Below are 26,951 nucleotides of genomic sequence, written 5' to 3'. Positions count from 1 at the left end.
TCTGTCGTGTTATTAAGGAGGATTGAGAAAGGAACAGGCTTACCCAGAGCCCACAAATCAAATCGGCCTATATCATTTCTTTATCCAGTTCATATCATTTCTCAGAAAGCTAAATTGCATGTTCTTGTAATTTCGGAGATTTCATCTGCATATGTTTCTTTAGAGCCATCCCAACTCGAATCTTAAATATTTCTGGTCTACTTTGTCCATTGCGTAATGCGGTAGCAAAATAAGTGTATGTTTTACACCGGACTTGTGGAAATGGTTATTTAGCTAGTGGACGCCTAATTAACCATCTGGCGTTAGGACCCCGTGGTTGCGCGCAGGGACATTACCCGCTGCACTGTCCGGATGGGCACACTAAACACTCGTTACAATAAATCGTCTCGTAACCTGAAGTTGAAGGAGTCCCCCGGTCAGAAAGTGACGACCACAACATAAATTTGAAGAAGGGGGAGCACGTGGTTAAGTAAGTCTTATAAATATCGCTCTACAACCGGCCGCATGCTGTTGTGCCACTGGCAACATCAGCTCTGTGGACCGATTTTCAGCAAGAAGGGATGGAGGAACGCGTCCACGGTTTACCATTGTATTAAAATGAATTATCTTTATACTTCAACGTACTTGCCATACTTTTGATTTTAAAAATCCCGCACTTTCTCCATTTATATTGACCCAACACATGCGTTATAACAACTTTAATAGGTTATAATCTCCTCGAGACGACACCTTGCGTGTACCAGGACGGGTTGATTTTTGCACTGTTGTATGTTATTCTGTCAAGAACCGCGATGCAACTGCTCAGCGAAGCCCATCTTGATCTTGAGATAGAGAAATCAAAGACGGACTTGTGCTGAGCGCGGTACTGGCCACAGTTGGAAAGCTCGCAGCGCTCTGATGCGGTGGAGGTGTGCGCTAACCCACAGGCTACACGTCTGTTCTGTACAACCGGAGATAGCGAGCTAGCTGGTTGTAGTTTGTTTTACTTCAAGGTTTTTGTATTAAACTTTCATTGCCATTTGATGGCCACAATTCGGTCTTTTTGTTTGGACAATTGTAACTTTACGCGCGTTTAGTATGCGTTTATTGTGAAGTGATTGATAATATACATAGCCTACTGCTGCTGTCTGCTCCCCGTATAACGGGTTTTACAGATTATTTCCCTTCCATGGTTGTTAAATGGATTTCCAGGTACATTTTGAAATACTGTGCTGAAACTGGGATCACAAAACTACCACGTTTCCCAATATTTAGGCTACAAGTAGTTAAGTGTGTAGGCCTATATTTAGTGGTAAAAAAAATACAATATTTTGGCTTTTTTTCATGTTTATATTGCCTTTCTGTTATATCTAAATTCCCTTTCCAAGGCCGCTTTATCGTTTTTTGTCAAGATTTCAAGACGCTGCTGTAGTCTACTTTTAGAGTTCACAATGAACTACTGCGTTTTAAGTCTTCTCCTGACCTTGGATTTAGCCACTGTGGCCGTCAGTTTGTCTACATGCAGTACACTGGACATGGATCAGTTTATGAAAAAGCGCATAGAAGCCATCCGGGGACAGATACTGAGCAAGCTGAAGCTCACCAGCCCCCCGGAGACATACCCCAAACCCGAGGAGGTGTCGCGGGATATCATCGCCATCTATAACAGCACGAGGGACCTGTTGCAGGAGAAAGCCAACGAACGGGCAGCAACGTGTGAGCGCCAACGAAGCGAGGAGGAGTACTATGCAAAAGAGGTTCACAAAATCGACATGCAACCCCCCTACCCCTCTGAGAGTAAGTGTGTGTGTTTGTGTGCGCGTCTGAATACGTGCCAGAGCGCCTGCGCACATGTGTAATGGTTATGGTTAAACGCCTAATTTAAAAGGTCCAATAATCGGTAATTACCCACTGGGCGCAGAAGTCAGTTCAATGTATAGTTTTGATCTACATTTGGTTGTTGTCAACTAAAGTGAAATCAACAAAACATGTCACTGGATTTAGGTTAAAAGTTGGATGACTGCAGTTTTCCACTGAGTTTTTGGGTTGAAATGACGTGGAGACGTTTTTGCCCAGTGGGTAGTATTATCTGCAAAGTATTCAAAAATCGCCATTCCCTTTATGTATGTCATCATGTGTGTTTGTGGAAACGATATAAACTATTCCTGGCACTGATGCATCCAGACAGGTAAAACAACGATGATGCGGGCATGTGCTGCTAGAGAGATCATCGAAAAAAGTTGCCTGACATGAACTTCTCGTGAGAGTAGGGGGATCGATTTCCTTCTAGGCTGACTCCCGGCACCGGCTTGACAATGTGTTGCATAGTTATGAGGTAGTAGAAGCAGACGACAATGAAACACTGATCTAAGACCCCCCCCCCCCCCCCCCCCCCCCCCCCCCCCCCCCCCCCCCCCATCTCACTCTAAAGAAGGAGTACCTTGTATTGCGTATGTGAGTACATTTTTAACTGAACACGAAAGTTTTCCCTAATTTTATGTTAATTCAGCTTGTCCTTGCCTGAGTCTCTCCAGCCTAGAGCTGCTGTGTAGATAGGGACAGGGTGGCAAATGACTCATTAACACATAGAGGCCTATGAGTATTTATATCACATTGAAAGAGTGGATGATATCAGTGATAACCTCTTATTCTCAGTGGACGCCTCTGAATTCCTGTTTTCTCTGACTGCTATATAGCACTTAGAGCAGGGCAATCTAAAATATTGTCAGAACAGGTTTGAGATATCAAGTTTTATTCCTTTCATCTCCGGAGGCAGGGGGTGATATTGAGAAAATGGTGTGTGTGTGTGTTTTTGTGTGACCTACACTCCCAAATTTGATTAATAGGGGTCTGGGACTGCTAACCCTGGGCTCCCAGAGTCACTGCAATTACCTACTTTAAAGTTGTTTTTACCCCCTCACTGCTTTCAAGTACTAAACCACTGTGTTAATAACTACATTTTTACATAGTCATTCATATTTTCAAAGTTATGGTTGTCTAAACACAATAATACTATTAAACACTGCTATTGTGCCATTTATTCTGTAATATATTTTTCTCCTCCAGATCAAATGTGAGTACACGGCATGGCGGAAAAATTAATTAGGAAATATTTTATATGCCCCAAAGTATATTTTGCATTAAATATTATCCTTGGCCCTGCCTGTTGTATAAATACCCTAAATATGAATAGATCAGGCAATGTGCCAAGCGCAGTCAGGAAGGCATTTATAGGGTATAAATAATCCTGAGTCAACATCCAGAGAAAAAAAAGACAGATTATTTATTTTATTTTTATCCTTTTTGCTTTTCACTTCTGACACTGCTTCACTCTAGCTCCTGGGAGGAAAGATGACAGAGAGAGACGTGAGAGAGGGAGAGGGAGTCAAACCACCAGTTGTTAGTCCCATAGTGCACAGCCAAAGACGATACAGGTGGCTCTTTTTTTTAACAGTTGACTGTGTGTGTGTCATCCAGTGTCAAAGTGTGAATGTCTTTGCCAGCTAATAATGCACACAAACACACAAGGGTGTCAACCTTATTTGGTAGGGTGCCAGGAAGTCCTCAGAGGCAGCACTGCGGGGCACCACGGCACTAACTCGAACTAAAAGGGGGGGAGGATGGGCTGTGGAGGGGAGGAGTTGGCCAGAGCAGGGGGAGATGGGTGGGGTTTGGGGAGGGCGTAGTGGGGGCAGAAAGAGAGGCCTGACATGGCCCACAGTGCACTATTTAAACCAGCAAGCAGGCATTGTACATATAATACTGAATGCTACCCTGTGCTCTGCTCTGCCACTTGCTCCATGGAAAATTCCAGCTGGAGACCCACTGTTGCTGGGCTGTGGAGTGGTTGGTAGTAAGAGAACCTATCCTTCCCCCATCCCAATCTCGTCCTCTCTCTTTCTCAACTCCCCACTCATTTTTGCCCCTCATTGATACTCGTTGGCCCCCAATTAAACTCTTCCCATGTTTGCCTTCTCTCACCCCCACCCGCCCTTTCCCAATCTCGTATGTGTGTGTGCATTCTGCATGCATTGCCTGTGTGTGCTTTCTGCGTCTTTTTCAGTCTTGTCACCTAGGCTATGTCATGGGACAGTCTCTCATGATGCTGCATTAGTCTCGTTCATAATGGACTGTACACGCTGATACAACATTGGCCTGTTAGCATGCCCTCATTGCCCTATACATAAATGCTTGTTGAGCATAGCCCTGCCTACTCTCTAAGTTATTGTATGTCTCCAGTGTGTTATAGCTCTCCTGTGGACTAGAGGCTTCCAGGAACACAGTGACCCGTGTGTGTGTGTGTGTGTGTCTGTCTGTTGGGGGATAGTTTTGCCATTCCCTTTACTGTGGCACATGGTTTGTGTATTACACTACGCTGTCTTTATGATTTGTGTATGTATGTTTAAACTATATGTGTTGCTTGCTTTTATAAAATGGGATTTAGATGATGTCATGTACACAGCATCGTTCAAAGGCAGGGGTTAAACTAATAGCCTCGTAATTTAGCAGCACATTCATTGACTTGTCTTTCATGTGCAAACCTTTATCGACTATGATAATAGTTGGAGAGGAGAAAGCATTATAGCCTAGACTTAGAAAGGTGGCATTGTGAGAGTAGCATCACCTATGCGGTCTTGTCCTTGTGATAAGACAGGAATGCTGGTTGGTTGATATTTAGCAGTGGAGGGCAATGTGCAAATTGTCATACTTGAGTAAAAGTAAAGATACCTTAATAAAAAATAACTCAATTGAAAGTCACCCAGTAAAATACTACTTGAGTAAAAGGGATTTGGAGGACACATTTCAGTTGAATGCATTCAGTTGTACAACTAACTAGGTATCCCCTTTCCCTAAAAGTATTTGGTTTTAAGTATACTTAAGTATCAAAAGTAAATGTAATTGAAAAATATACCTAACTATCAAAATGAAAGTAAAACTATAAATAATTTAAAATCCTTTATTTTAAGCAAACCATTTTCTTTCCTTTTTTTTGTGGGATTTACGAATAGCCAGGGGTACACTCCAACACTCAGGCATAATTTACAAACAAAGCATTTGTTCTTAGTGAATCCGCCAGATCAGAGGCAGTAGGGAGGATAAATGTGTGCATTTGACCATTTTCCATTCCTGATAAGCATTCAAAATGTAATGAGTACTTTTGGGTTTCAGGGAAAATGTATGGAGTAAAAAATACATTATTTTCTTTAGGAATGTAGTGAAATAAAACTAGTCATATATACCCCCCAAACAACTTTAAAGTATTTTTTACTTAAGTACTTTACACCACAGAAATAAGTAACAACTTTACAATGCAAACTGTTACAGCTATACTTGAATATAGAACATTCTACTCATTATATACTGAACAAAAATATAAACACAACATGCAACAATTTCAACGATGTTACTGAGTTACAGTAATATGAGTACATATGAGAAAATCAGTCAATTGAAATATATTAATTAGGTCCTAATCTATGGATTTCACATGACTTGGGCATTGGCACAGCCACCCACTGGGGAGCCAGGCCCAGCCAATCAGAATTATTACAGAAAAAGGGCTTTATTACAGACATGAACACACCTCAGCACCCCCTCAGACGATTCCGCAGGTGAAGAAGCCGGGTGTAGCAGTCCTGGGCTAGCCTGGTTACACGTGGTCTGCGGTTGTGAGGCCGGTTGGACGTACTGCCAAATACTCTAAAATGACATTGGAGGTGGCTTATGGTAGAGAAATTAACATGACATTCTCTGGAAACAGCTCTGGTGGGCATTCCTGTAGTCAGGATGCCAATTGCACCCTCCCTCAAAACACGAAACATTTGTGTTATTGTGTTGTGTGACAAAAAATGTACATTTTAGAGCGGCCTTTTATTGTCCCCAGCACAATAATATTTTATTTCAGCTCATGAAACATGGGACCAACACTTTACATGTTGTATTTATATTTTTGTTCAATATAGAAGTGTTATCCTCGTTCAGAGCAGCCTACTATTCCCATGATTTTAGTCATATCACTGGGAGTGTTTGTATAAAACTATGTATAGCATGTCTAAAGCATTTACATTAATGTTAACTTTGGAAATGTACATTGTAGAATAGAAGCGTACATTGTACATAGTGTAGTCCAATTTACGACACTATCTAAACTACACTCAATGCATTAGACATTGATATATTTTACTTGCAGCAAATCACTTGACGTATTTCCAATTTATGAGACGTTGGGCAAACATTTCAGTGTTTTAACAGAAGTCAGCTGTTAAGGAGCTAACAGTGAGTGGGAAGCATCTACCTGTTGTACCAATGTAAATAGAGACCGCATGTTGTTTCTGCCTTTATCTAGTAATGACAATTCAATGGAGCACTAATTACCTCGCCTTTCGATAACACATTACACTTCGAACAGGTTCTGAACATTAAACTTTACATGGTTGAAATGAAAGGCATTATGGCAAGTTTGAATCACTTTAGATTTGGAGTGCTTCGGTGCTGTTTGCTCATAAAGCCTCCTTTTTGTACGCTGTAGTTTAGTATAGTTAAGTAACACTCTGTTTGTGCTGTAACAGCTCTACTAAGGTAAATTAATTGAACATGAATGTGATAGAACAATGTCCATGTTGCTAATCTGTGGCAAGCTATGATGCTGATTAATAAAACTAACAAAATAAAACCAATCTAGAACCAACAGGACCCTGAACAGCTTCTACCCCCATGCCATAAGACTGCTAAATAGTAAGTAAGTTAACCAATAGCTACCCGGACTATCTGCATGGACCCTTTTTCCACCAACTCTTTTGACTCATCACATACGCTTCTGCTACTGTTTTATTATCCATCCTGTTGTCTTTATCCCTACCTACTTTATATGTACAGTGCATTCGGAAAGTATTCAGACCCCCTTTTCCCACGTTTTATTAGGTTACAGCCTTATTCTAAAATGTATTGAATCGTTTTTTCCCCCCTCATCAATCTACACACAATACCCCATATTGACGAAGTGAAAACAGGTGAATTTTTTGTTGTTGTTGCAAATGTACTAAAAATAAACAGAAATACCTTATTTACGTAAGTATTCAGACCCTTTGCTATGAGACTATTGAGCTCAGGTGCATACTTGAGATGTTTCTACAACTTGATTGGAGTCCACCTGTGCTAAATTCAATTCAATGGACATGACTTGGAAAGGCACACACCTGTCTATTTAAGGTCCCATGGTTGAAAGTGCATGTCAGAGCAAAAACCAAGGCATGAGCCCGAAGGAATTGTCTGTAGAGCTCCGAGACAGGGTTGTGTTGAGGCACAATCCTGCATTTTCTGCTGTATTAAACTTCCCCAAGAACATAGTGGCCTACATCATTCTAAAATGGAAGAAGTTTGGAACCAGACTCCCCTAGAGCTGTCCGCCCGGCCAAACTGAGCAATCGGGGGAGAAGGGCTTAGTCAGGGAGGTTGACCAAGAACCCGATGGTCACTCTGACAGAGTTCCTCTGCTCTGTGGAGATGGGAGAACCTTCCAGAAGGACAGACATCTCTGCCGCGTTCCACCAATCAGGCCTTTATGGTAGAGTGGCCAGGCGTAAGCCACTCCTCAGTAAAAGGCACATGACAGCCTGACACATGACAGTTTTCCAAAAGCCACCTGAAGGACTCTCAGATCATGACAAACAAGATTCTCTGGTCTGATGAAACCAAAATAGAACTCTTTGGCCTGAATGCCAAGCATCACGTCTGGGGGGAACCTGGCACCATACCTACGGTGAAGCATGGTGGTGGCAGCACCCTGCTGTGGAGATGTTTTTCAGCTAAAGGGACTGCTAGACTAGTCAGGATCAAGAGTAAGCTGAACGGAGCAAAATACAGAGAGATCCTTGATGATTTCCTGCTCCAGAGCACTCAGGACCTCAGACTGGGGCGAAGGTTCACCTTCCAACAGGACAACAACCCTAAGCACACAGCCAAGACAACACAGAAGTGGCTTTGGGACAAGTCTCTGAATGTCCTTGAGTGGCCCAGCCAGAACCCGGACTTGAACCCGATCGAACATCTCTGGAGAGATCTGAAAATGCTGGATGCTCCCCATCCACCTGACAGAGCTTGAGAGGATCTGCAGAGAAGAATGTGAGAAACTCCCCAAATACAGGTGTGCCAAGTTTGTAGCATCATACCCAAAAAGACTCGAGGCAGTAATCTCTGCCAAAGGTGCTTCAACAAAGTATTGTTTTTACTCTTTTTGCTCTGTCATTATGAGATATTGTGTGTAGATTGATGAGTGGGGAAAAAAAACAATTTAATCCATTTTCAAATAATTCTGTAACATAATAAAAGCATTTCACTTAGTCTACACCTGTTGTCTGCAAAGCATATGAGAAATACCATTTAATTAGATTTTTATTTGTTACTTTGCTTTTGTGCAGTTTTTTGTTCTTCATAATATAACTCTCCTAAGGTGAGCTAGCTAGCCTAGCACTGTGTAGAGACATTCTTCTGGTGAGAGTTTGCAGAGGGTCACTATAAAAGAAAAGCTCAGTGTGTATGTGTCAAGTGTTTTAGTTACAGAATGACTTCTAAATCAGCTTTTTAAACTGTCTGCAGGAAGGATGTGTCACGTGTATTATGGGAAGCAGAGAGTGTCAGACTTACATAGGACTTAAAGACAAGTGCACATTTATGAATAGCACTGCTTGTATTAAGATTTAATGGTGTGTATTGTGTACATGCATGTGTGTGTGTCCGCCCATGTTAGTGTTACATGTGTGCTTGCGTGCATTCAAACATGTACAATACCAGTCAAAAGTTTGGACACACCTACTCATTCAAAGGTTTTTCTTTATTTGTATCTTCTGTATACCACCCCTACCTTGTCACAACACAACTGATTGGCTCAAACACATTAAGAAGGAAAGAAATTCCATAAATTAAGTTTTAACAAGTCACACAAGTCACACCTGTTAATTTAAATACATTCCAGGTGACTCATGAATCTGGTTGAGAGAATGCCAAGAGTGTGTCATCAAGGCAAAGGGTGGCTGGTTTGCAGAGTCTAAAATATAAAATATATTTTGATTTGTTTAACACTTGTTTGGTTACTACATGATTCCATATGTGTTATTTCATAGTATTGATGTCTTCACTATTATTCTACAATGTAGAAAATTGTAAAAATAAAGAATGAGTAGGTGTGTCCAAACTTCTTACTGGTACTGTATGTGCTTGTGTTCTTGTCTGTGTGTGTGCAGTATGGATGTGTGCCTGTCTGGTATGCTAAAGGTCCATTATCAAATCACGTTTGGGTAACAAGATTGGTTTAAATTCAAATGGTCCAAAAGAAACAAAAATAGCTTCTTAGCAAAGAGCAATTTCTCAAGCAAGATTTTCTCTAGGACTGTCTGGGAGTGGTCTGAGTGGGGAGGGTGGAAAACAAGCTGTTATTGACAGAGAGGTTTGGAACTCTCTTTCTTATTGGTCTATTAACTCATTTAACGCCTGGTGATGTCACCAGGCAGGTCAAAACTACATCCCACCAAAACAGGCAGACATTTCAGGCGGTCTTTTGAACAGCTCTTACACTAAAAGAGCGTTATCATCATTTGCACTTTTTCACAGTATTATTCCCTCATAGTGCAGAAATACGAAGGACAGGCATATCTAGTTTTTGACTGCATTGGGCATTTTCTATAATATCAGCATCTTTGTTAGTTTGTGTTTGACTGCTGGTGTTTGTGTGTTCGAATGTGTTAGCTCAGTGTGTTGAGCCTGGTGTGGCTCGACGTGTGTGATGGATTGTGTTTAGTTAGGCAAGAGTGTTCACTTAAACTATCTCCCCTGAACTTCTGTAAATACCATTGGTCTTGTGGCGCATGTGTCCATTTGTGCGTTCGTGCGTGTGTTGCTGCTTCGCGAGGAGAGGGCTGTACAAACAGCCAAACAGGAAGACAAACACACTGTGGAGAGCGGGCCCGTTTGAACTATTTGTGGGCGAGACAAAGCCTCACGCTGTGTTTGCCACTATTATTAGCTGCAGCTGACTTTCACCAAGCTGTTTCAAGGGAGAGTGATTTTCCTGGGTTTGGTGCCACTGTACCTCAAGCAATTGCACATCAGTCTTGAAGGGATACTGTCCGAAAGCAACTACTATAGTCGATGTGTTTCCCCTGTATCCCTGTTTCAGGTATATGGCTGTGATACGTAATCCTGTCTATGTTGTTGCTGTGTCATGGAGCTGAGTTCTATCATAATGAAACTGTGTTTGATATGTAATCATAATGCCATGTAGCTTTGGTGTTGTGTGGTTCTTTGACTGAGTATCTGCAGTAGGCCTTTGTCGGTGTCAGTTTCTCTGCTGTTGTGCACCCTGTTGATGTCTCATTTGTGTTCTTCGAGAGGGAGAGGGAGAAGGAGAGAGGGACAGAGAGCCAGGAGGTATCAGCATCGGCAGCGCTGTGGGATTGTTGTTGAGAATGGGGCTCGATCCTCCGCTAAACTTACGCAAGATCTGAACGCTGCTGCCATTTGAACTGGAGGACAACCGTGGCCAAGTAGCATTGCATAACCGAGGGAAAGATTTGAAAAAAGAAAAGAAAAGAACCAGAGAAAGAGTAAGCAAAAGAATAACAACTGTTTCTCCGACTTTTGGTATTGTTTACAACCATGGGACAGGTTCCCGTGTAAGATGATACTCTAACATGAGAATAATAGACGGGAGTGAGAGCTAGTGCTGCTGTTAGTGGAGGGCAGTTTAGTGAATGTGTCCTGCGGAGAGGCACGTTTTATGGGACTGTTGAATGTGTGATTGCGGTTTGTAATGTTATGCAATCATCGAGCAGAGGATGGTGTATTGCAGTGTGTGTCATAGTGTTCCGAAGGTTTATGTATTCAGCGATTAATGAGGTGAGGTATTCTCCCACTGAGTTTGGACCAGGCCACTGCTACCCAGCATGCATGCACACCCTCGCTCTCTTGCTCGCCCTCTCTCGCTCTCTTTTGCTCTCGCTCGCTCTCTCTCTCTCTCATACACACACACATTTAAACACAAACACACACACCGCCATGAGGTATCTCTCTCTCCTTCCCTCTTTCTCTATATATCTCTCTTCCACTATCTCTCCTCATCTTTCTCCATCGCTGCTCTGTTATGCTGCTGCCTAGTTTGCTTGTTTTCTGGTTGCCATACAGCAACAGTGGAGAGGGACCATGTGTCTGACTGGTGGCTGAAGCCCAAAAGCCCCTCTCATCTGAGTCTCTCTCCTCTCTCTCTCTCTCTGTGTTTCTGTGTATGTGTGTATATACATTTCTGTGTGTGTGTGTTGGTCTGTTGCTGGGAAAGAGGCCTTTGGAGACTGACAGGCCTTCGTGGAAGGGGCTTCAAAGCACCGGGTATTTTTAGTTCCCAGGGATTATGTGCAGAGTTGTTTTCAATTTGCTATTGGCAGGTGAGTGGCTGGGTGGAGGCGTCTGCAGGGAACGAGACAGGCGGGAGCTCTCTTCCGTCTCACATTCCCTCTCTCTCTCTCTCTCTCTCTCTCTCTCTCTCTCTCTCTCTCTCACTTTCTGTCGTCTTTTTCCCCCTTTACTCTCACTCTCCCCCCACTCTGTCCTCTGTGATCTCCTGTCTGTCTCTCCCTGTTTCCTTCTCGACTTCTCTCTTTATCGCTGTCTCGTTGTTCTCTTATTCCATCTGTCAAGTTTGACTTTCTCAGCCAGTCGACTTTACCTCTCCTCTCACCTTTCCTCGACCTCTCCGTGACCTTTTCTTGACAAATATTTATCTCCGTTGTCATTGCTCATGCCTTTTAAAAAAAAAAATGTTATCCTTAGATGGTCGTCTTGATTCCACACAGGATCTGTCTCTCCCTCTCTCTCCCGCTCACCTTTGCATTCCTCCCTTCTATCTTCGCTCTCTCCTCTCCTCGTCTCAAAAAACGTTTTATTTGTCACATGCTTGGTAAACAGCAGGTGAGGACGAACAGTGAAATGGTTACTCACGGGGCCTTCCCAACAATGCAAAGAGAAAAATATAGAAGAATTAATAACACAAGGAATAAATACACAATGAGTAACAACAACTTGGCTATATACATGGGGCACCAGTACCGAAGGGGTACAAGGTAATTGCGGTAGATACAAGGCATTCGGAAAGTATTTAGACCACTTCCCTTTTTACACATTTTGTTACATTACTGCCTTATTCTAAAATCGATTAAATAAAACATTTTCCTCATCAATCTATACACAATAGCCCATAATGACAAAGCAAAAAACAGGTTTTTAGATAATGTTTCAACCAAGCCATGAGGAATTGTCCGTTGAGCTCCAAGACAGGATTGTGTCGAGGCACAGATCTGGGGAAGAGTACCAAAAAATGTCTGCAGTATTGAAGGTCCCCAAGAACAAAGTAGCCTCCCATCATTCTTAAATGGACGAAGTTTGGAACCACCAGGACTCTTCCTAGAGCTGACCACCCAGCCAAACTAAGCAATCGGGGGTGATGGGTCTTGGTCAGGGAGGTGACCAAGAACCCGATGGTCACTCTGACAGAGCTCCAGAGTTCCTCTGCGGAAGCCACTCCTCAATAAAAGGTACATTACAGCCCGCTTGGAGTTTGCCAAAAGGCATCTAATGGAATCTCAGACCATGAGAAACAAGAATCTCTGGTCTGATGAAACCAAGATTGAACTCTTTGGCCTGAATGCCAAGCGTCATGTCTGGAGGAAATCTGGCCCCATTCCCACGGTGAAGTATGGTTGTGGCAGCATCATGCTCTGGGGATGTTTTTCAGTGGCAGGGACTGGGAGACTAGTCATGATCGAGGGAAAGATGGACGGAGCACAGAGAGATCTGTGATGAAAACCTGCTCCTGAGCGCTTAGGACCTCAGACTGGGGTGAAGGTTCACCTTCCAACTGGATAACGACAGGAGTGGCTTCGGGACAAGTCGCTGAATGTTCTTGAGTGGCCCAGCCAGAGCCCAGACTTGAACCTGATCGAACATCTCTGGGGAGACCTAAAAATAGCATTTCAGTGGCACTCCCCATCCAACCTGACACAGCTATAGAGGATCTGCAGAGAAAAATGGGAGAAACTCCACAAATACAGGTGTGCCAAGCTTGTAGCGTCATATCCAAGAAGACTCAAGGCTGTAATTGCTGTCAAAGGTGCTTCAACAAAGTACTGAGTAAAGGGTCTGAATACTTATGTACATGTGATATTTCATTTTTTTCTTTGTAATACATTTGGGGTATTGTGTGTAGATTGATGAGGGGGAAAAACAATTTAATCCATTTTAGAAAAAGGCTGTAACGGAACAACATTTTCAAAAAGTCAAGTGCTCTGAATACTTTCTGAATGAACTGTATGTACATATCGGTAGGGGTAAAATTACTAGGCAACAGGATAGATCATGAACAGTAACAGCAGCAGCGTTTTTGATGAGTCAAGAGTTAGTGCAAAGAGGGTCAAATGCAGATACTGCAGATAATGCAAATGCAGATACTCTATGCTGACTTTTTTTTTTTTACAAGGAGCACGTGTGCGCCTAAGTGGAAGAATGTAGGCGGACACAAAGAACTGTTGGAGCACGATTATAAATATTTAAGGCACATTTTTAAAAAATTATAGGTCGCACAGAAAAATGTTTGGGCACATATATGAGTAAATGGTCGCACTGTAAAGTCCTGAGATAGTCCGGGTAGCTATTTGGTTAACTATTTAGTAGTCTTATGGCTACTCCTGGTAGAAGCTGTTCAGTGTCCTGTTGGTTCCCGACATGGTGCATCGGTACCACTTGCCGGTCCAGTGTGTGTGTGTGAGAGAGCAGGCTGTCTGTCCATAGAGTAAGCCTGGGGAATCTGAGAGCATGTCTTAAAGAAGTAGTAGGTCAAATCATTTCCCCTTCGGTCTGTCCCGGTATCTCGGCCCTGCAAACCAATATTTGGTCTCAATTTCCATTTTCAAATGGTGAAAATGACTCTGAGGTAGCAAACAGTTGCATCCAGTAATTTTACAAAGTAATAAATCAGACTTTTGGGAAATTTGAACAAACATTTTGATATTTTCCTGGTAATTCATGGCTTGTAGGACCATTCCAACAATAAAGAAAATGAATGTCTCCTCGTAAAATATATACCACTTAATGTCACATTTTATTAAAGCCACATGTTATGCCATAAAGGTCTCCAAGCAACTCAAATGTTTTAATATTACACAAAACACCCTATAATATCCCTGTGTGTGACTGTGTGTGTGTGACTGTGTTTGCATGCACCATGCCAATTTATCTGCAAAAACACTTGCAGGTGTTGTTTTGAAATCCTAATTGCCTGTGCTAGTATCACAGGTTTTTATTGAAACCACAGTTTTTAGCCTGGTCCCAGATCTGTTTGTGCTGTATAGCTAACTTCTGGTTGTTGTCATGCTAAATGTTTGGCATGACAATGATCATTGGCAAGACAGCCTACACAGATCTGGGACCAGGCAAGTTTTCTCCAGAGCAGAACCTTGTGAGTTAGGCATTTTTAACTTTTGTAGGCACTCTTCAGCTGTTTCTCAATGATTTGCACTGTTTATTATCAGGCAGTGAAGGCAGGAAAAATCAAGTTGTCTTCAGTTAAGGAGACGAAAGAGCTTGTTGAATGAGATTTTAACATTGTGTGTAGATCCTAAGTAAAAACTGTGCAGACATTTTTATTGGCTGACCATTAGCAAAAGGAGTCAAAGTCAAGTGCTGCTGGAGCTGTGGGCTCAGCCGAAACCAGCACAGACCAACTCCAAATGAAACAGTTCGGCCTGGAGCTGTGGGCTCAGCCGAAACCAGCACAGACCAACTCCAAATGAAACAGTTCGGCCTTAAATAGTTTTTTCCTTTCTTGAAGGTCAAATGTTTGCCCACTTCAGGTGTTTCACTGACCTGTGCCAAGCACCATAAAGGCTCTTTCATGTAAAAAAATAAATAATCAACCTCTCCTTAATGTCGCTCTGTAATGTAGAAGCCAGGCACAGTTTGAAACATCACCATTTGACAAACAGTCTGCATTTAAGGGCAGTTTTAGTGTCATTACAGTATAAACTGAGAGAGTTTTGGCAACACACACACACACACACACACACACACACACACACACACACACACACACACACCACGGTGTACTGTATAAAACCTGCATGTCTGGAGTGCATTAAAAGATAAAGATGATGCTGGCTGCAGTTCTGGAACCGCTCTGGGGACAGGAAGCAAGGGGGTGGAGCCAGGGTGCAGGAAGTGTGTGTAGGGTCAGTGACAGTGTGAGGAGTGAAGGACCCTGGGAGGGGTTGCATTGGTTGGCACAGGTCCTTGTGACTCTGCTGTTTAGATAACTGCACAGCAGACATTGAGCAGTTCACAGTCGTCCCGGCTCTGGAGCCGTGGGAAAGATGCATATTTAATGTAAATCCCCCAAGATAAACGCTAGTCAACATATTTTCTTTGCGTTATTTGAGGTCTGACAACGCTGCATCTTTTTTTTGTTAATTTGACCAGTTGTCGTTTTCTGCAAGTAAATGATCTATATGACAATATTTGGGGGGGGAATTTGGGAGAAATGTTGTCAGTAGTTTATAGAATAAAACAGAAATGTTAATTTTACCCAAACGCATACCTATAAATAGTAAAACCAGAGAAATGGGTCATTTTGCAGTGGTCTCTTCATTTTTTGCAGAGCTGTATATTGTGAGAGGGGGTGGACCCCCGCGACCCCTCTGCCGACGCCAGAGTTTGGGAACCACTTCTCTATAAGACTCTACTTGTGAGGAGAGTATATTAATGCCCATGATTTTGGAATGAGATGTTCGGTGAGCAGGTATATACAGTGCCTTCTGAAAGTATTCAGACCCCTTGACTTTTTCCACACTTTATTAGTTTATAGCCTTATTCTAAAATGTATTGAATTGTTTTTTTTCCACTCATTAATCTACATACAATACCTCATAATGACAAAGCAAAAACTGTTTTTTAGAAGAAAATACAAAAATAATAATATCACATTTACATAAGTATTCAGACCCTTTGCTCAGTACTTGAATCACCTTTGGCAGCAAAAACTGCCTCGAGTCTTCTTGGGTATGACGCTACAAGCTTGGCACACCTGTATTTGGGAGTTTTTCCCCATTCTTCTCTGCAGATATTCTCAAGCTTTGTCAGGTTGGATGGGGAGCGTTGCTGCACAGCTATTTTCAGGTCTCTCCAGAGATGTTCTATCTGGGTCAAGTCCGGGCTCTGTTTGGCCACTCAAGGACATTCAGAGACTTGTCCCGAAGCCACTCCTGCGTTGTCTTGTCTGTGTGCTTAGGGTCGTTGTCCTGTTGGAAGGTGAACCTTCACCCCAGTCTGAGGTCCTGAGCACTCTGGAGAAGGTTTTCATCAAGGATCGCTCTGTACTTTGCGTCGGTATCTTTGCCTCAATCCGAACTAGTCTCCCAGTCGTTGACGCTGAAAAACACCCCCACAGCATGATGCCTCCACCATCATGCTTCACCGTAGGAAGGTTTCCTCCAGACGTGACGCTTGGAATTCAGGACCAAGAGTTGAATCTTGGTTTCATCAGACCATATAAACTTGATTCTCATGATCTGAGAGTCTATACGGTGCCTTTTGGCAAACTCCAAGTGGGCTGTCATGTGCCATTTACTGAGGACTGGTTTCCGTCTGGCCACTCTACCATAAAGGCCTAATTGGTGGAGTGCTACAGAGATGGTTGTCCTTCTGGAAGGTTCTTCCATCTCCACAGAGGAACTCTAGAGCTCTGTCAGAGTGGCCATCGGGTTCTTTGTCACCTCCCTGACCACGGTCCTTCTCCCCCGATTGCTCAGTTTGGCCAGGTGGCTCTAGGAAGGGTCTTGGTGGTTCCAAACTTCTTCCATTTAAGAATGATGGAGGCCACTGTGTTTTTGGGGACCTTCAATGCTGCAGACATTTTTTGGTACCCTTCCCCAGATCTGTACCTCGACACAATCCTGTCTCGGAGCTCTACGGACAATTCCTTCTTCTACTGTTTTCGCTTTGTCATTATGGGCTATTGTGTGTAGATTGCTGATTATTTGTTATTTATTTAATCCATTTTAGAATAATGCCAAACATAACAAAATGAGGGGGAAAGTCAAAGGGTCTGAATATTTTCCGGCACTGTATGTTTCCGAAGGTTGTTATGAATAAATGTTATAAGCTGATGTTTGAAGTATCCCAGGACAGGTTTCTTGCTCCCCGCGCAGGGAGAAAATCATGGTGTGTTATTATGAAACAGTGTGATCCCTGAAAGATAAGCCCCGTTTTTTTCCTCCCTCGGTTGCTTGAATGTGACTTGCCACATAACTGATTTGCCCGATTGAAAAATGTGATAAGAAGTATAACTATGTACTTGTTGTTTATTTTTGAAAAGTCCATGACAATCATTGCTTGCCTTCTGAATATACATGGGGGCAGGATAGTATTTTTTTTCTCCCAGCAGCACATGCCCGACTTTTGTCATTGGCCTGTAATGTCATGGAAGTGATGAGTAATGAAGGGAATGATTAGAGGGATCAGGGGGGCTGTCTATTCACAGTGTGTGACAGTGACATCAGGCTCCCCTCTGGGAGGAAAGGGGGAAGAAGGGAGGCCTTGGTCTGCTTAATGAAAGTATAGTGCAGCCCCTCTAACCAACCCCCTCACCCCCTCCCAATGAGCCTGCGCTTGGTGTGTTCCGTTCCGTGTGTGACATCACCACTGCCTCCTCGCGTCTCAATTCCCTGAATGAGCCCGGGTGCAGTGCACACAGACAGACCACAGCGGCGCCAGTTGTGGTGGATCATTTTGGTGTCATGTTCGTATAAATCAGTGTTACCGTGGTCTGACTCGGCTTGAGGGACGATGTATTACTGTATTGTGTGTGTCTGCTTGACTGTTTATGTTTTGTTGAGTAAAATGACCTATTGTGCAGTAGTTGTGTGTGTGAGAGAGCATTCCATGTGTATATAACGGATATACAGTAGCTTTGTGTGTGTGTGCTTGCGTGTGTTTGGTTTAGTTTATTAGGATCCCCATTAGCTACTGTACATGCAGCAGCTACTCTTCCTGGGGTCCACACACAACGTACAAATATATAATGAAGTACTGAACAGTTATGGACAAGATACATTCAATTATACCTTTTATTTATTAAATAAGAGTTATATAGGAAAGACAGGTGGAGACAACAAAAAATACTATTTACACACAATTCATATATACATATTCATATTCTTATATACAGTACAGTTAAATTACATCTTTAGAAAGAGGAGTCGCTGTGGTGCACAGTGCATTTTTTATCCGTTTTTTAAAGCTAAACTTGCGTTTTGCTTAAGTAACATCTGGTGGAAGAGCATTCCACGATGACATGGCTCTATACATAACTGAGCAATGCATTAAATCTGTTTTTGGTTTGGGTACCATGAGGAAACACGTTGTGGCGTGCCTGGTGGGGTATGTATGTCTGTTTTGAAGTGTATGCAAATAGATTGTATGTGTGCGAATGGATATCCAGACCTGTACATTAGGCGAGTGTGTGTTCATTGTGGTTAGTCCAGCTGCACTATTTCCTGTGCCCTCGGTCAATGCGGCCAGTGTTGTGTTAAGCACAGCGGCCTCATTCATGAGGCAGCGCTGCTGTGTAGAAGTTACACACGGCCTTATGCTGGCCCATTGGGACTTGGAAGTGTGACTTTCTCTGTTGACGGATGGGAAGGAAGCGAGCAAGAGCGTAGTTAGTCTTGGCTCATCTGACTCTCTGGTCACACAGAGAAGGGTTAGTGTTGGCGCGCCCAGACCATTGGTCACTGGCGCAACACACAAGAGTGAGAGAAAAAAGATTGATAGACTGATAAAAAAAAAGACAGGAACTGCTCTGAAACATGACGCTGGGACGGGTATTTGGTAGGTGCCTGTGAGAGACCTGAGTGGGTATCTCACTGAGAAGGTCAAAGGTCACATTAGACACAGTCACCTCACCCATGCTCCCTCTGACACAAGAGCATTGTCACAGCTTTGTGTTTAACACGCATACAAACCGCACACACACGCAAGCTATTATAGTTCAACTCATTTATCTCAGTGTTGAGTAAAATAAATGGTCTTTTGTCTGTAGTTGTCCATTTAGGTCTGGCTCCAATTACAACTAACTGCTTAGCAGTTTCTCTCCCCCTTCTCTCCCTCCTGTCTTGATGGTCGTTGCGGTTGTATACTCTCTTTAAACAATCCATGGTGGCTGGCTAATCCTGGGCTTCTGCCTAACGCTGCAGCCATCAATTTAAGGCTCCGGGTCTCCTAATACACCGTGGTGTAGGGAACTGTCAAACACACACCACCGCACACATGGTTCCCAGCATTACGCGTGTTGCGTTACTTTGTGCGCCCAAGCACGGCTGTCAGGCGCACCACTACACACAGGGTTGTCAATGTTAAGTGTGTCACCCGGTTCCACTGTATAAGCTTCTGTCAAACACACGCTTCCACCACACATGGTTTTGAGTTGTGCGTGAGTGTTACAGTACTACTGTGCAGATGCCGTATCAGATAGTTACACAGAGCTACACACATGTTCGGGAGTATTCAGTGAGTGTTACCATAGTACCAGGTTCCTATAGGAACCATATGAACTGCAGCATTACCCCCAAGTGACCCTTTCGAGAGACAGGGAGATGTGTGTGCCGTAACATTGCAAGAGAGCGAATGGCATCAATTCTAATCTGGCGTGTGAGCCATTTTGATAACTGCTGTGGTTTCTCATAGAGGAACTGTGATAATTTGACCATTCTTTGAAGTAGCAAAGATTAGAGTGATTGTCATTTTGCCTTTTTATGACCTCTCAGCTTCACATAGTGAGTGAATAAACTGGGGAAGAGTAAAAGTGGGGAGGAAATTCCACCCTGTCAGCCATTACATTTGGATTGGTCTTGTCTTTACACACACACAATCGTCAGTCGTGTTGCTAAACTCCGTCCTCCTTCCTGTGTTTCAGATGTCATCTCTCCCACGCACTACAACCCGTACTACAGACGGCTCACCTTCGACGTGACCTCCATGGAGAAGAATGCCTCTAACCTGGTCAAGGCTGAGCTACGCGTCTTCCGCCTCCAGAACACCAAGGCCCGCGTGTCTGAACAGAGGATTGAGCTGTACCAGGTAAACCTCCCTTCTGTCCTCATCTCTAACCAGGTTTCCATCCAATCTTTTTTTTATTATTTGTTTTTTAAAATAAATGTTAACCCCCTTTTTTCTCTTCAATTTCGATCTTGTCTCATCGCTGCAACTTCCCAACGGGCTCGGGAGGCAAAGGTCCAGTCATGCGTCCTCCGAAACGTCACCCGCCAAACCACACTTCTTAACACCCGCCCTCTTAACCTGGAAATCATACGCACCAATGAGTCAGAGGAAACTCCGTTCAACTGACATCTGAAGTCAGCCTGCAGGCGCCCGGCCCGCCACAAGCAGTCGCTAGAGCGCAATGAGCCAAGTAAAGCCGCCCCCTGGCCAAACCCTCCCTTAACCCGGACGACGCTGTGCGTCGCCTTATGGGACTCCCGATCACGGCCGGTTGTGATACAGCCTGGGTTCGAACCTAAGTCTGTAGTGACGCCACTCCAACCTTTTTATGCGAGTGAAGTACTGTACATGTTGGATAAAAAATGTACCGACAAGCCTGATGGAAACAGAACATTTGTCGGTAAGCATCTTTTTGTGTCAGTATAATTAATTATGCGAGAAATGTCGGTGGAAACGCTTTATTCACCAATATTGATATAATAACCATCATATCGAAGTAAACTTGGAGTCACGCGATGACATGTTGTGTGGTACTCCCACTACGACTTGTCCCGGAAAGCATGCAGCTTATTAGGTTACGGATTAAATAAATGAAGATGAACTTCACAGGTTGGCGAAGGTGCAATGTGATGACCTTAATATGCTTCCTTCCAATAAATATCGAGGGTCTTATTTTGGTGACATGATCATCGATGCTTGGCGTTTGACAAATAAACATAATCTTTCTCTTTTGTCCATAATAATCTCATCGTGTAGGCTATATGCCTAACCGCAGTGTATCTGCGAGCTGTTGGCTAGAGCGCAGGTGTCAATACCAGAGTGGGCACACTCGCAATGTAACGCAACATCTTTTGTGAGAAAACCATCAGTAGAGTTGAAAATGCATTGGAAACCCATTTAACGTTTTTATTCGGTACTATGTGCACTATGTCATCACGCACAGCTTTTTATCCACAACAAGTCCATTCTATGGAAACTTATCTCTGGTGGGAAAATGTGCATGTTGTTTTTATGCAGATTTTAGAATATTTGCATGAAAATCTTTAGCCAATTGGATGAAAACCTAGTTGATGAACCACTCTGAGCTGCATCTAGTGTCATTTCCACTGAAGGACAAAACAGATCGTGCCAGCGAATGGTTAAAAGCAGTGAGTGGCCATCTTATCACCTCTGACCACAGAACAACAGCTGTCATTTTCTGTTCATTTCCCGATGATTCTACATGTTCAATCGCCACCGTTCATCGACACTCAGCAGGTGATTTACTGTGCACAGCTGATGTACGTTATGGTGTGTATTTTCCTTTATTCTTTACTCAACCACTCCATACTATATACATACAGTGTCTCTATTAGCACAGTTGACATAGCATGAATAACAATATGGTGGTATTCCACAAAGATACTATTGCGTGCACACACACACACACACACACATTATGGAGCTCAGCGTGGGCCTGTTAGAAATGTGTGAATCAGTAGTGTCGGGAGCCGGGCGGCTCTTGGATCAGTCCAGCGTTATTTGTGCGTCGACAGAGAGGAGTGTGGAATGCAGAGCGGTGATTTAGACCCCGGTGCTGAGTCTCCAAAGGGCTGCTCTACCGACCCAGCCAGCCCAGCGTCTCCTGCCTCCACACGGTGTAGGACCGTCGGCACCAGCCCATTCCCAGGCCGTGGTGGTGTTTATGTCCAGTCAGCGGAATGGCCTAAACACAGCTCAACATGAAGGATTTTCTCACGCGAACACAGGCGGTTGAAAGCGTGTTTGGGAGGACGGATGGAGAGTTTCTCCAAGGAGATCAACTGACAACCTTCAGTAATACATTCAAGTCGTGCTGTACATGAAGTGGACACCCAAAACCTTACGCCGACGTGTGTAGTTCCACACACATTCAGATACAGAGTGAAATTGACCCTATCATAATTATGTATTTTTCAGAGATACAGTGATACTATACATTAACTACTAGGAAGGTTCTCTCTTTGCCATGACTGTTGAGGAGTGATCGGGCCCTGAGATGGTTCACTCGCCAGGGCTTAGTGAAGACTAACCAGGGCCTAGAGGAAAGATAGCTAGGGCCTAGATATGTTGAAGTAAGTGACCATCCAGGTCGATGGGCCCCCCATGTCTGTCTCTCATCTCAAGGGTTTTTAAGCAATTAGCCACAGTCTCTGTAGGCTTACTTTTCAGAGATTTTGACTGGTCTCAACTTCATTTTTCTCTCGCTCTGCCTCTCTCTCTCTCCCTCCCTCTCTCGCTTCTCTAGTTAGGCTTCCCTGTAGCAGCAGTAGATCTCAGTGGTGTAGCAGACAGTGGTGAAGTAGAGGAGCAGTGTTTTTCACATTAAGGAGAGCATGGCCAACAAAAATACATGGTTATGAAGGACAGCAGAATAACAACGCTCTGTCCGGCATCTGTTTCCGGCCCAGCTCGGCTCCTCCTAGACCTGCTCAATCGATCAGGGAGAGAGCAGTCTGGAAGACTGGGGGGACCAACCAGGAGCGACTTCTGGGACTTACCAGAATTTTCCTCCAGGTTGTTCTCATACATAGGACCTGTGTTGTGCGCTTGATGTGTTTCCACAGATTTTAAGTCACAAGGACCTGGCTTCCCCGACGCAGCGCTACATCGACAGCAAGGTGGTGCGCACGCGCATGGAAGGGGAGTGGCTGTCTTTTGATGTGACAGAGGCAGTCAGTGAATGGTTGCTTCACAGAGGTAGGACGCAGAGGTTTTGACCTCCTATACTACAGCTGAGTCACTGATCAGACAGTTCATGGTGCTGAAATCCCATTGGCCTGTTGTGTATGAACAATCCTGTCTATTTTTCCCCCCAGACAGAAACAGTGGATTCAAGATCAGCTTGCACTGTCCGTGCTGCACGTTTGTTCCCTCAAACAACTACATCATCCCCAATAAGAGTGAGGAGCTGGAAACCCGCTTTGCAGGTATGTATTGGACTGTATATGTGTGTTACTCTACAGGTATACAGATGCTATCTTAATTTGACCAGTTTCTCACAGCAGGAAAAGGAAATGCAGCAACAGGAAATGTGAATTATTATGGACAGTTTTGAAGGGGTTGATACATTTTTCATTTGGGAAAATCAAGTCCGACATTTTTAAGTGGAAATTACAAACTTTAGAAGCCTTTTTTTTAACCCTCCTGCTGCACAGGAAAATTCTCTGCTACAACAAGAGTGATCAAATAAAGATATCTGTATATTGATAAATAAGTACATTGTATTTGACTTTTATTCATATGTAGATAACTGACATGAATAGTTATGCAACAATATGTTTGGCAAGTGTAAATAAGAAGTCCAGTAAGTAGCAGATATGTAGTTTGTGTGATTCACTGGTACAGATCATTTTGGTTGCATCCCAAGTGGCACACCAAGTCACTATATAGTGCACTACTTTTGACCAGAGCCCTATGGGTCCTACACAGATGTTCTATCTTAATTTGATCACTCTGTTGTCACAGAGAATATTCCTGTACAGCAGGAAATGCAAATTGTAGTGTATTCAAGTTTTTTTTTTTATGTGTCATTTCCACTTTAAAATGTCACACTTGATTTCACCTAACTTGATTTGACATTGTATGAACATGATGAATATTGATGATATGTATGTGTGTGATTGACAGGTATAGATGACAGCTTCCACCACAGCGGAGACCTGAAGGTGTATAGGAAACGGCGCCACAGCGCCCAGGCTCCACACCTGCTCATGATGCTGCTGCCCTCCTACCGCCTAGAGTCCCAGCACAAGAGCCACCGCTCCAAACGAGCCCTGGACGCTGCCTTCTGCTCCAGGTACTGACCCATACTGATCCCTACTGACCCCACTGATCCTCACCTGACCTCAACACCACTCTGCTGTCGGGAACTCAACACACACATAAGCATGTGCGCATACACACACATACACACACACCTAATAGATACTTTACATACCTAGTAAATAGTTACCTTCTCTGTCAGCAGCTCACCCTCTCAGTGACACACACACACTTGGCAATTGTTCTTATTGCAGAACTCTCTCTGCTCACAGCTATGCATGTATTCACTCTCTTACACCCACACACACATACAAACACACACTTGTGGCTCCCACAGAATCTTATCCATCCTTCACTCCTAACTCTCTCTGTCTTCCTACACACAGAAACGTCCAGGATAACTGCTGCTTGCGGTCGCTCTACATCGACTTCAAGAAGGATCTGGGCTGGAGGTGGATCCACGAGCCCAAGGGTTACAACGCTAACTTCTGCGCCGGGGCCTGTCCCTATCTATGGAGCGCCGACACCCAGCATTCCAAGGTGAGAAGTCAAAGGTTAAATAATCCACAGTTTAGAGCCAGCAGAGGTCAGAGTGGTAGTGTAGAGCAGTGGTGAGAGTAGCAGTGTGGCATAACGATCATTGTGGCAGTGGAGTTATTCTGTAGATCGTCTCATTCCTCTTTTTTGTTTTTTCTTAGTTTCAAGCAGCACTGGTCAAAGACCATTGCCTTTGTCAACATCAAGCCTCATACTTGACCTCTGTGTGTGTGATTCTTCGCTTCAGGTGCTAGGTCTGTACAACACCATCAACCCGGAGGCGTCAGCATCGCCCTGCTGTGTGTCTCAGGATCTGGAACCTCTCACCATCCTCTACTACATCGGCAAGACCCCCAAGATAGAGCAGCTCTCCAACATGATCGTCAAGTCCTGCAAGTGCAGCTAGGAACTGTTACAAGGCAACACACATGTGCATACACACACATTCATACACACGTGCATATTCAGTCACACACACACACACTTGGATACACACAAATTCAGTCACACACACATGCGTACAAAAGTGTATGCACCCACCCACACCTACACACACATGTACACACACACACACATAAATACACATACTGTACATATACACACATTCATCCACAAACACATACTGTACTCACAGTCAGTCACACGATCACTCTCCTGCACTATTGTAAAGACATATTTGATCTCCTACAAGCACAAATGGAAAAAGTGCTGAGCAGATCTAGGTACAGAAAACATGTCTCCCGAAACAACCATACACACACACACACACATACACACACACACGCACGTGCACACACACACACACACAGCTGTGGCTTTTGTACAGGCGTGCCTGTGTTTTTGTGTTAAGAAAGGCCCTGTTAACATGCCTCACCTCACACACTTGTCACACAAAGACACAAGAGTACGGCAAACACTGGAAAAAAGTATACGTGTCTATATGTGAAATAATACGTCTGAGAAACAAAGACGACCGACCCCGGTTTCAACACTCAAAGCAAGCCATCTTCTTGATTTTGTTTGTCTCGTTTTGCATCCTTTTGAACCTATTGTAATTTTATATTTTGTTTTGATTTTTGATAATTGTGTTGCCTATTTAAAATCCAGTGTTTTATGGTTAGCACCCAAATTGTTTTCAAACTCTCTCGAGAAGAGGTGGATGAATCCACTCCCCATTGTCAGTTGACTAATATGTTATAACATAGTAATGTTATAATCTCGTCCCATATGCTGTTTATATGTGCTGTAACAGCCACGTAAAGGCAGAAAGAGGCTAGGAGCCTGTAAGAGAGAGACAGAATGAAAGAAAATAAGCACACCTAGCATGCCTACCTTTTCAACAGAGACTCATCCTCACACAGGCATATTCATAAAACAAAAAGCACACACCCATCCCAAACCCTGCAGCAGGCAACATATTCAGACTGCTGGAATGAACAGTTCTGACATTTTGATAACAAACAAAAAAAAAGTGTCCCAAAGTACTGTTGAGCTCTGTTTACCTTGTGCATTGAATCTTGAATGGTTTAGGGAGCCCAACAGTGATTCCATCAACTACACAAGGTATGTCATCATAAACACACATTTAAGATTTCTGTGGATATGTTGGATTTTTCTTATTGGAACAGGGTTGTCCTTGTCTATATGATGCAGTGGTATTGGAATGGGGAGGTATAGTAGTTGGGGAGGTGTTGTAGTGATAATTAGAGAGAAGGGATACAATAGGTGAGAATGGACAGTAGATGGGACCTGGTTCAGAGATTCTCCATGAACCTTTGATACCATTCCATAAGGTCTGAGATTGCTTTAGGTCGGAGGTCAAAAGGTCATATTTACAGGTGTGCAGTAGTTGTTATGGACACCAGCGTTGTATCTGCTCATTTGCATCTGAAATACTTCGTCTCGCCCGCCTCCCTCAAAGTGTAAAGCCATTATTCAGTCATAGGTTTTTTGTCCTTTGTAGGAATAAAAATTGTTAGATACAAAGAATTGCACTGACGCTATTTTGATTCTGTTTTTTATTTTTTTTATTAGTCGTTACTTCCCCCTTATTAAATGAAGAGTGTTGATGATGTGACTTAGAGCAGGAAGTGTAGGTGACACTACCCCGCCCCTAACTCCACTCACCTTTGGGCACCCGCGCCAGTGGACTTCATGGAAAACCAGGAAGAGGAGCGAGGCACCAATATTGTCACGATAGAGCTATTATTTTTCGTTGTTGTTGTTTATGATAATTATGTTTTTGTTGTTGTTTGACCCACTATGATGTATTGTAACACATTATTGTTGTTGTACTCTAGTGGTAAATAAATTATTTAAATTACAAGGGAATAACACAATTC

The 26,951-nt window shown here is 43.4% G+C and overlaps 1 protein-coding gene across 2 annotated transcripts; it reads left to right on the top strand.

Moving 5' to 3' along the window:
- Positions 1–342: 342 nt before the first annotated feature.
- LOC139367302 (transforming growth factor beta-2 proprotein-like) lies at positions 343–26,951 on the top strand. 2 transcript variants are annotated; one of them, XM_071105528.1, is made up of 7 exons: positions 343–1,776; positions 19,985–20,148; positions 22,875–23,007; positions 23,127–23,237; positions 23,938–24,106; positions 24,459–24,612; positions 24,857–26,951. In XM_071105528.1, exons 1-7 carry the CDS (start codon positions 1,431–1,433, stop codon positions 25,013–25,015), a joined length of 1,236 nt encoding a protein of 411 aa, XP_070961629.1. In that variant the 5' UTR covers positions 343–1,430; the 3' UTR covers positions 25,016–26,951. The 2 variants fall into 2 exon arrangements, with proteins under 2 accessions (XP_070961629.1, XP_070961632.1); XM_071105531.1 differs by lacking the exon at positions 343–1,776 and adding an exon at positions 10,108–10,150 and having other exon boundaries at positions 24,857–26,940.

Source organism: Oncorhynchus clarkii, chromosome 2, assembly GCF_045791955.1.
Source record: "Oncorhynchus clarkii lewisi isolate Uvic-CL-2024 chromosome 2, UVic_Ocla_1.0, whole genome shotgun sequence".
In the NCBI taxonomy this organism is placed as follows: domain Eukaryota; kingdom Metazoa; phylum Chordata; class Actinopteri; order Salmoniformes; family Salmonidae; genus Oncorhynchus; species Oncorhynchus clarkii.
Note: the sequence above shows the minus strand (reverse complement) of the source record. Positions and strands in the feature narration are given on the sequence as shown.